The 10,032-nt window shown below is 54.6% G+C and overlaps 2 protein-coding genes across 4 annotated transcripts in view; both read left to right on the top strand.

The window, feature by feature from the left end:
• Positions 1–2,863, top strand: part of R3HDM2 (R3H domain containing 2) — a 98,430-nt gene extending 95,567 nt beyond the window's left edge. Inside the window, exons 20-22 of the mRNA XM_044679222.1 lie at positions 879–916; positions 2,182–2,301; positions 2,793–2,863. Coding sequence (XP_044535157.1) covers positions 879–916; positions 2,182–2,301; positions 2,793–2,863 — 229 coding nt within the window. The remainder of the gene's footprint in view (positions 1–878; positions 917–2,181; positions 2,302–2,792) is intronic.
• Positions 2,583–8,555, top strand: STAC3 (SH3 and cysteine rich domain 3). Of its 3 annotated transcripts, XM_044677959.1 has the most exons (13): positions 2,583–2,804; positions 3,302–3,446; positions 3,532–3,595; positions 3,836–4,103; positions 4,258–4,355; positions 4,572–4,647; positions 5,105–5,196; positions 6,972–7,038; positions 7,177–7,226; positions 7,435–7,520; positions 7,671–7,722; positions 7,841–7,978; positions 8,064–8,555. In XM_044677959.1, the coding sequence occupies exons 3-13, from the start codon at positions 3,533–3,535 to the stop codon at positions 8,160–8,162; spliced, it is 1,089 nt and encodes a 362-aa protein (XP_044533894.1). In that variant the 5' UTR covers positions 2,583–2,804; positions 3,302–3,446; position 3,532; the 3' UTR covers positions 8,163–8,555. The 3 variants fall into 3 exon arrangements, with proteins under 3 accessions (XP_044533894.1, XP_044533895.1, XP_044533896.1); XM_044677960.1 differs by lacking the exon at positions 3,302–3,446; XM_044677961.1 differs by lacking the exons at positions 2,583–2,804; positions 3,302–3,446; positions 3,532–3,595 and adding an exon at positions 3,611–3,709.
• The last annotated feature ends 1,477 nt before the right edge of the window (positions 8,556–10,032 follow it).

A 10,032-nucleotide genomic window follows, 5' to 3' on the forward strand; every position in this document is an offset into this window, starting at 1 on the left:
GGGGCGAGGCCAGCACTCGGGTTGGGCCGGGGGGGAGTGGGCAAGGGATGCAGGAAAAGCACAGATGGAGATGCCGATCCCGACATGTGGAAACACACGGCGACGGAGCGAGGGAGGCCAAGGCCGCCGAGACGGCGAGACGGGCAGATGCACAAGCGCCAGACCCAGTCTGGCCTTTTCGCTGCCCCCTTTCCCGCTCTTTCTCTGGCTGGCTCCTCTCCTCTCGGCCTCCGGGCCTCTCCCTTCTTTTTTGAACATCCCTTTCCCCCATCCTGGCCTCCCAGTGCATTTCTTTCATTTTTGGGGGGTGGCATGGAGGGGTCCTACACTCCCCCATTCCTCCCCTTTTCCTGCCACCCCTTCGCCTCTCCTCTTTTTGGTCTTTATGAATATATTTATATGGACAGAATTAAGAAAAAATAAATTGATTTTCCCCCTCCTTTCACTTCCTCCCATCTTGTCTCCCCTATCCCATAAGTTCAAATCTGTGCCTACCTACCCTTCCTCTCTCCACCCCGGCCCCCCCGGAACACTTGTATATTGTTTGTTTGAGGTTCGTGCCGCAGTAACAGACACAGTATTTAATTGCACATACAGATGTTTGCTGGGTATGTTCACTGTAAATTTTATTTAATCTGGGTTTTTGTTTGTTTTGGGGGGATGTTTGGGGGGTTTTATTTTATTTTATTTTTGTTTTGTTTTTAAATATAAAAAAAATCGTCTGTCACTGGACGTCGGGCCTGGTTTCTCTGTTCCTGCCCCTTGGGTGGGGGCTGCAGGGAAGGATTTGGGATAGAGAAGAGTGGGGCTGCCTTCCAGATGGATGTGATCCTGCCACCATCTTGAGTCTGCCCTCAATCCTCCACCCGTTCCTGTAGGTGGCTGAACCTTCTGCGTCAGGGTCCTGACGGGGCAGGTATGGAATGAGGACATGAGCACAACTGAGTTACTGGCCCAACCCTGGCTTCCGCTTTTCCCCTGAAGCCTTTTTTCATTCGGGGCTGGCAGGTAACAGGGCAGTAAGTGTCCCCTGACATCAGAGCTGCATTTGCAGAGCCATAATAGTCTGCAGCAACCCCTTTCCCTACACGTCGAAGAGATGTGGAGAAGCCCTGTGCCGGCTCCCCAGGGGCCCCCTTTGGGCCCTCGTGCCTTGGTTTTAAGATGTCCGAGAACCGTGTCTAGCAGTAGCTCCACCTTCCACTCGGGCCCACGCGCCTCGCTGCCCATGCAGGAGAGGACCCAAACAGGTTGGAGGACCTGAGCGTGTACTGAGGCTGGGCAGCTGTCATCACGCTAAGCTTCTCTGCTGGGGTGTTGGCTGAGCCTCCAGTGTGATCCAGCTTCAAGGTGTTGGAGTGGGAGAGGTAAAGCGTGACCCTTAATGACTTGTTCTCCAACACCCAGACTGGTAGAAGTGGCCAGAGCCCCGGGTTGGAATCCCAGCTCTGCTCATTACTTCTCGGGTGTCCTTGGGCAAGTCTCAGCAGCTCTGGGTATCTATCATCTGTAAAATGGGGGGGCAGCTTCCAGTTTGGGGAATCTGTTATTCTCTGATCCTGCATCCCTCACTTCAGCTGGGGGGCAGTCAGGGTGTTGAGAATCAGTCGAGAGAGGTGTGTGGGAGTTCCTGGGATAAAGTGGTTGGGATGAAGTTTTCTCTGGCTAAACCATCTCTCTCTCACACCTTGTTATAAACAGATAGCCTCCCTCTTCCCGGTCCTGGGTTGTTGCTGTTGCCACTCAGCCTTAGTGTCCTTTCCCCATGTGGGGCGCAGCCCCCCTTCAGGGCCAGGCACACTCGGTCACCCTAACAGCGTCAATGGGATGGGAGGCTGAGGGGAAGATCCAGAGATGACTCAAGAAAGAGTAGGTGTGCTATCCCCTTCCCCTCACCAGGGAGGAGGAAGCAGTGTCTGGTTGAGAAGTAACCCTCCAGGCACAGCCAGCTGGCTCAGTGGATAGAGAGCCAGGCCTGGAGTCAAAGGTCCTGGGTTCAAATTTGGCCTCACACCCTTCCTAGCTGAGTGGCTGGGCAAGTCCCTTAACCTCAGTTGCCTAGCCCATGCCTCTGGAAGAGCTGGTATGAGTTTTAATAAGACAGAAGATAAGAGTTCTTTTAAAAAGAGGGAGATGTAACCCTGGAGCACTTGAAATAGCTAACTCTATCCCCCTCCCCAGTTCTTCGCCTACAGTTCCATCCGTCTGAAGTGTTCCTAAAGGCACAAAGTTCCACACTCAGAATACTCGAAGCACTGGGGGAGGTGGAGCTGAAGGCTGCCGTAGCCCCGGGCTTCCAGGGTGGGCCTGGAAGGGATTGAAATCAAGTGTCTCCCTCTCAAAGTGGCCACGGGACATGTCACTCCACTCAGCCTTCCCACATGCCCCAGAAGGGGCCCAGAGTCCGGGCAGAATTGGCCTTCTCTAAGCACATAGTTAGGCCTAACTATAGCACTATGCGGAGCCTGGGCGAAGGGGTGAGGGTAGGCAGCTGTGGCTGCAGAGATTTGGGGGAGGGAGGGCAGGGTCCGCCCTGCCCTGGGCCTTTTAGTTTCCAATTTCTCTGTGTCAGCTGTGTGGCTCAGCTGTCCACTCTCCTCTAGCCCTGTCACTTAAGCTGTGACGCCGCGGGGAGAGGCGAGGTCTGCACACCCGCTGGGGAGACGGGAGCACCAAGGGTATTTGGGGGCATGAGCCCCCTGGGCTGCAGGACAGAGCCTTCCTTTTCCATCCCCATCCATCGCCACCACCAGGCCTCCTACCCTGGCAACCTCTTTCCTCCACTGACCTAGGGAATGCCAAACGTAAGTTGCCTTTTCCTGCTGGTTACCAGTGTGGCTGTGTGGGCTCCCATACCCCTTAGCCAGTCACCTCTCCGGGCGGTTAAGTACTTTGGGGGGTACAGATGCCAGGCACTTCTTTCCCTGAAGGTCCGGGATCAGTAAAGAGGTTGGGGAATTCATGTCCAGGGGATAGAGAAGTAGAGAAGGGAGGTCATATTACATTGAAAACTTAAAAATAGCCAAGACCTAAGGCAGGCTAAGGCAGGGCCTGACATGGAGGTGGTGTTAAAACCCTCTCTTACCCCCAGACTTAGAGAGGAACCAGAGGCCAAGCCTCTCTGCCCCAAAGTAAGAATTGAGGGGAGGGGGAAAGGGTTACATGGGCTCCTATGACTGCCTGCAGCCTCTAGGAGTCTCCAGCCTACCCTCAAATGAGAAGTCTGCCTTGATGGAACAAGGGCATGGAGATAGCCTTTGCATAGGCGGTCTTCTGTAGGCCGACCTCTGTCATCTTCCAGGCTGGGCCCCTTTGGAGCGTTCTCCTTTGTTTAGTCCCTCATTCTGGAAAAGGGGAATGGAGCCCCTCTTTATGTAAAGACTCTCAGCTTAAGAGCCCTGCAATTTTCTCTTCCTCCCAAAACTCTATTTGTTCCACCCTACAAGGTAAGTCTCCAGGAGTAAGATGGGGAGGGGGGGAGGGAAGGCAAGGAAGGATGGAGAATCTACAGTGGGACCTCCGCTCTTACAGGATGACTGAAAAAGAGGTGCTGGATTCCCCCAAATCCTTCCCAGCAGAGACACCAAAGAGTGGGGTGAGTTTGAGCCTCTGATGCAGGACTTTGATAGCTGAGAGGGCGTGCTACAGCCTTCTGGGAAAAGAACCAGCAGCTGTGGGGCTCATCTTGGTTATATGTAATCCATTTAAGGTACAGCCCCCCACTCCCTCACCCCTCTAGGTAACTTCCTGTCCCCCTACCCAGAACACTTCCCAGGTGGCTTTAGCCTGACGAAAGTGGAACGGTTATCTGAATCTTCCCTCTGCTTCTCCTTAGCTACAGAAGCTGAAGCAATTATTCAGAAAGGAGACTGTAGAAAGGAAGGAGATGGAGCTCCCCCTTGAGCCCCAGGCCAATGGGGAGGCAGTGGGGGCTCAAGGGGGACCCATCTACTACATCTATGAGGAGGAAGAGGAGGAAGAGGAGGAGGAGGAGGAGCCCCCCCCTGAGCCCCCTAAACCTGTCAATGACAAGCCCCACAAATTCAAAGATCATTTCTTCAAGAAGCCCAAATTCTGTGATGTCTGTGCCAGAATGATTGTTCGTGAGTCTGAGAAATGGAGGAAGATGGCATGTGTAGAGAGTGTCATGGGACTGTGGGCCGGAGGGGCTAGGGTTTAGCTGAGGGAGGGGACTGCAGATGGGTGGAGTCAGAGAAGCCATCCAGGATCTCACCCCATGTTCTTCCCTCTGCCAAGTCAACAACAAATTTGGGCTACGATGTAAGAACTGCAAAACCAACATCCATGAACACTGCCAGTCCTTTGTGGAGATGCAGAGATGCTTCGGCAAGATTGTGAGTTAGGTCTGGTCGGCCCGCAGGGGTGGAGGGAAGAGTTGAGGACCATTACCCCTGGAAAGCCACTGTGCGAGTGACCCCCTTCATTCCCTGGCATCTGCTTCCCCATCCCACTCTTTCTGAATAAGGACGGGAGGAAGGCTCCTGGTTGCAGACAGAGGAGCCCTTGAGGTCCAGAACCCTGTCTCATTCGCCTCCCTGTCTCCTCCACAGCCCCCCGGCTTCCACCGCGCTTACAGTTCTCCACTCTACAGTGACCAGCAGTATGCTTGTGTCAAGGACCCGCTCTGTAAGTTTCCCTCGTTCCTCTGCCCTAGCTGGGTTGCAGGAGTCGGAATTGAGGCCCATCTGCTGGGGCATTGATGGGCCGTGCAGTCTGGAAGCCTCTTGGTCCCTGTCTCTGCCCCACTCCTCACTTGGGACACAGAAACTTAGGACTTAGAAGCCTCTCGGTGCCCAAGGTCTAGACACCCTGGCTTTATTCTCCTCTGGAAATTGTAGGCTCTTGGAGGGAACCCCCCACCCATCTTGACCACCAGCCCTATGGATCTAGGCTCAAGTACCCCTGGGCTCCAGGTAGAAAGCAGAGCTTCTTATCTCCACCGCTGCCCCCTTCTCAGGCCCTGTTCTTCCCTTCTGGATCCACTCAGTCCTGCCATCTTATACTAAGGTGGTCTCTCTTTTCCCATAAGCCCTTCCTTGACATCAGTAATGCTTCCCTCTTTTTTGCCCCCCTTTATGCTTAGCCAACAGAAATGACCCTGTTTTTGAGACACTTCGAACTGGAGTGATTATGGCCAACAAAGAACGGAAGAAGGGACAAGCTGACAAGAAGAATGTGAGCCCTTCTGCCCCCGTTACATGGCGTTTTTTTTTTTTTAATTTTAAACCCTTAACTTCTGTGTATTGACTTATAGGTGGAAGAGTGGTAAGGGTAGGCAATGGGGGTCAAGTGACTTGCCCAGGGTCACACAGCTGGGAAGTGTCTGAGGTCATATTTGAACCCAGGACCTCCCATCTCTAGGCCTGGCTCTCAATCCACTGAGCTACCCAGCTGCCAACCTGGCGTTGTTTTGATAGTATTATCATCACCCTAGTCTAATAGATGGTGCAGAGGCAGGCAAAGGTTAAGAGACTTGCCCAGGGTCACACAGCTAAGTGTCTGAGGTCACATTTGAACTCAGATCCTTCCAACTCCAAGACTGGCAAGCTGTCTATACCACTGAGTTATTGGAAAGTCTCCAGATGATCCCCTAGAACCATTCTAGGAACCCCAGTTGGGCATCATGATAAAGCTGTCAGAGGTAGGATGCTTTGGGAAGAGGAAAGTCCATTCTCTGCTAAGGCCACTAGACTAAGAAATTGGGGAATGTTGTCTCAGTTTCAGCAGGGCATTGCTCTTGTCAAGTGCCTGGGTGCTCCGTCTTCAGTTTGGCCCTCAACATCAAGTTTGTGGGTGCCAGCTAGTATACTAGTGGACTGAATTATCATTTAGGAGCACCTTTTAGGCAGAGAAGGGAGGCAGGAACTAACAAGATGAGACGAAGAGGAATACATATCCCCAGTTATGTCTCTCTTCCATTCCCTTGACCCCATTCCTTTCCTCTTTTGCCTTATGGGAAGGTTCCCTGTGAAAGGAGAGTCCTTAAGAAGAGACTTAAGATGAGCCAAGTTCCTATTTTGTCTCTGGGTTAGGGAGGCCTGATTCAAATCCTGCCTCTGACAGTGAATAGTTGGGTGACTGGGCAGATCACCCTCCCAGGCTCTTCATCTGTAAAACGGGGATTAATCTTAGTCTCTACCTCAGAGGGTTGTTCTTAGGATTAAATCAGTTAACATATAAACCCTTTGCAAAACTCAAAGTGCTATGTAAATGCCAGTTATTATTACTAAGGGGTCTTGAAACTATATCACATGAGGAGCCATCGCTTAGAACGGCCGAGGCCTAGAAAATGGAACTGCCATAGTTAATTATTGACTGTCATGTGGAAGATGGACGTTCTCTACCCAGTTCCAGAAGACAGAACTAGAATCCTGAATGAATGAAAAGCATTTCAGTGTTTACTGTATGCCAACCATGTCCAAGGATACAAATATAAAAATGGGACAGTCCCTGCCTACCAGTCACTTACATTCGTGGCCGGGGAAGAGAGTTGAGGTCCTGGAAGTCACCGTGATCCTTAGTGGAACAACAGCAGGCCATGAACACCCTCTCCTGAGGGCTATGGAGGTGGGAAGAGAACTCTCTGGCCCAGGTGGCCAGGGCGAAGAATGGAGACACCCAGCCACTCCGGTGGCCCTCTGGGGTCCAGTTTGGGGAGCTGCACCCACAACGATAGCACTTTCAGTTCATTACACGTTTATTGACAGGTGCCAATGTCCACTGGGAAGATGATGGGCCAGGCTCTAGCTCTAGAGAGCAAACACATGCAGGCAGATAAGCCCATCCCTGTCAGAAACATGGCCTCGCCATGAGGAATGGTAATACAGACAGAATATCGGGAGATTTCTATACTAGGGACAGCACAAGCCCTCGGAGGCTGGGCTCGAGGTCCTGGACAAAGGTAAGGGTCGTGGCCTCCCCTCATTCACTCTGGGACTCTTTTCCTTTAGCCCCTAGCAGCCATGATGGAGGAGGAGCCAGAAGCCCCCAAAACGGAGGAAGGAAAACCCCAGGCTGGTGAGTCAGCCCCTGACCCCTCTGTGCTAACAGCTAGGGACCAGGCTGTCGGGCAGAATGGGAAGAGATGTTTGGGTTGGCACCAGAATTGAAAGGGCCAGGCTCTCCTGGATTCAAGATGTCTGTCTCCGGCTTCAGGAAATCCCGGGGGAGACAAGAAGGCTGACAGAAAGGCAGCTGAAGATAAAGTAAGGATCTTTCTCTGCCCCTCCTCAGCCAGGCCTGCTCTCGTCCCAACTTAGCCCCCCTTTTACTGCCATCTCCCCACTTCCATCCTGCCCCTCCCTCCTCCCTGGCACCCACAACCCCAAACTCTGGAGGCTGCTGTGGGGGAGAGCCCTGGTTTGGGGCCATAGGATGAAAATTCATTACAGCCTTTTGTCCTCTACTTCCTAGAACAAGCAGCCAGGCTTCCAGCAGTCTCACTATTTTGTGGCCCTCTATCGCTTCAAGGCTTTGGAAAAGGATGATCTGGACTTCCCGTGAGGGCAAAGGAGGGGAAGAGAGAAAACTAGACATTTCTATGCGGGGGTTGGGGGGGTTCCATCATCAGCCTGGGATGGAGGTTGGAATAGGGTGCCATCGTGGAAGCAGCAGCACCCTTTGTCTCAGTCTTTTCTGGCCTCTTCTAGACCTGGAGAGAAGATCACAGTCATCGATGACTCCAATGAGGAGTGGTGGCGGGTGAGAGGGGAGCCAGGGAGTGGAGGGGGGCCCTGGGCACACTCCCATTTGTCCCCCACTCCAGAGGCCTTGGGCCCCACCGCCATCCCCTCCCAGTGCTGCTTCTCCTTTCCCTCAGGGCAAGATTGGGGAAAAGGTTGGATTTTTCCCCCAAAACTTCATCATCCGAGTCAAGGCTGGTGAGCGGGTGCACCGAGTGACCAGATCCTTTGTGGGAAACCGAGAAATTGGGCAGATAACGCTCAAGAAGGACCAGGTGACCCTCCAGCCACTGCCTCTATCTTGCAGTTCCCCCCACCCCAAGGATCCCGGCCTCCCTAACCCTTTTCTGCCTTCCCCAGATTGTGGTTCAGAAAGGGGACGAAGTTGGCGGCTACGTGAAAGTCTACACCGGGCGGAAGGTGGGGCTCTTTCCCACTGACTTCCTGGAGGAAATCTAGGGGGCGGGGCCTCAGGCAGTCCACCGGCGTCTCCCGGGCCGCTGCCTCTGTTCCCGAGGAAAGCCGAACGGCCCCCGAAGTCCGAGAGAAAGCTCCCAGGCTGCATTGGGGGCACCTCCCTTCCAGCGGGGGGCTCTTCTAGAGGGGCTGGTTCCCTTTCAACTCCCTCCCCAGGAGGCACTCATTCCCCCGGCTTGCCCTGGCCATGATGGGGGGGGGGCAGGAGGGGCCTCCTGTGGGGCTGGGCTCCCAAGTGGAGCCGCACGTAAAGCAGGGGAGATGAGGGGAGCCCCTCTTTTTCAGCCTTGGTGGGGGGCTGGGAAGGAGGAAGGAAGCACTTTTGAAAAGGAATGTAAAACCAAGAATCGATTAAAAACCGTTTTCGCTAGTTGACCTGGCAGCGTAAATGGAAAGCTCTGGGGCTGTGCCCTCGGGGCGGGCCGCACCCGCTGGGGCCGAGAAAAAGCCGAGGGACGCCTGCCGCGGGAGGGCTGCCCTTCTCTGGCCCTTCGAGGGGGGAGGGGGTGTGGGGGCGGAGAGGGCGGCATACTGTACAGAGACACGGAGACCCCGGGTGGGTGTGAAAGTGTGTGCGGAAGGGGGTGGGGGGGTGCGTGCTGTTTCCATAGCAACTGCTCTGATGCGCCCTGAGGGAAGAACGGAGCTTGGCCGGGGGCAGTTGAAGGGCGGACGGCGGGGAGGGCTCTCCTGGTCCTCACCCCAAAACCCTCCCGGATTTTGTGTGTTGTGTGTGCCCACGCGGGCCCTCCTCCCGGCGAGTGCCGTATGCAAATGTTATAATTTGCGTATGCAAATATGCAAATACGCCAGGCCGGGTCACCACGGCAGGTGGCAGAGACTGGAAAGGTAAGGGGAGGCAGGCATTTTAATTTGGGGCTAGGAATGCTGGAGAGAGAATGAGGCAGACTTAAGAGTACTGGGGAGGGGGTCTCAAGCCTAAGAAAAAAGAGGTAGGGGGGTCTGCCTGCCCCTTCTTACCTTTTCTGTCCAGCCTGTTAGGCCTGAGGTTGGCACTGCTTGGCAAGGTTGGCAGCGGGAGTCTGGGCACCATCTGCTGCTTGTGACTGGGAAGACGGGGAAGAAGGAGGCTCAGCTGGGCTGGAGGAGGGGATCCTCGGACAGGTTTGGGGAGCCCCTCCCCAGTCATAAATGAAAGCGAGGAGAGGACCAGGATGTAGCCAGTGGAGTCTGGGGGCCTGGCTCCCAGAGGCCTATGCACCGAACTGGGCACCCACTGGAGAAAGCCCAAAGGGCAGATGTCTTGAGAAAGGCCCCGCCCTATCCTCTTCCCTTCCCCGTAGACTGTCCAGATGAGGCTAGAGGGGCCTTGGAAAAAGCTGGCCTCTCACGACGAAGTGCCCCAGGCCAGCCTCCCACTGCGGCGAGGCCCAGAGGAAGCTACACTTCGGCTATCTGGGCGAAGGCGTGGGAAGTGGAAATGACAGCGGGCTGGTCACTACTACTCCCAACCCTGGCCCACTCCTCCACGCCAGCTCCCGGCCTGCCGCTATCTCTTGTGGTGAAGCCGTTGTGGGAGTCAGAGCCGACCCAAAGAGAGTCCTGGAGAACGGTAGAGGGGGAGAGCCGTCTCCTACCCCCTCCACACCGAAGCGAAACCAATTTGCCGGCTCATTTGCTGCGATGCTGGGGGGGGGGGACGGGAAGCCCGGGAGGGCTGCTGATCTGCACTCCCCCCTTACACACACACGGGGGGAGGGGGCGTTCCCCTCTCGGAGCCGGCAGCTGTCCCTAATTAGAGCGGAGGTTTAATTGGATTTATCAGCAGTTAATAGGAAATTAAGCAAGAGGCCCGAGAGGCGGAGGGGAGGGAAGGGGGGCGGGAAGGAGT

Source organism: Gracilinanus agilis, chromosome 5, assembly GCF_016433145.1.
Source record: "Gracilinanus agilis isolate LMUSP501 chromosome 5, AgileGrace, whole genome shotgun sequence".
Classification (NCBI taxonomy): domain Eukaryota; kingdom Metazoa; phylum Chordata; class Mammalia; order Didelphimorphia; family Didelphidae; genus Gracilinanus; species Gracilinanus agilis.

Bases quoted from the DNA above. Each gene is read 5' to 3' on its own strand.
- STAC3 (XM_044677959.1), top strand. From the start codon at position 3,533: ATGACTGAAAAAGAGGTGCTGGATTCCCCCAAATCCTTCCCAGCAGAG. The intron at 7,039-7,176 runs GTGAGTCAGCCC...CTCCGGCTTCAG, and splicing joins GGAAGGAAAACCCCAGGCTG to GAAATCCCGGGGGAGACAAG. The intron at 7,227-7,434 runs GTAAGGATCTTT...TCTACTTCCTAG, and splicing joins GAAAGGCAGCTGAAGATAAA to AACAAGCAGCCAGGCTTCCA.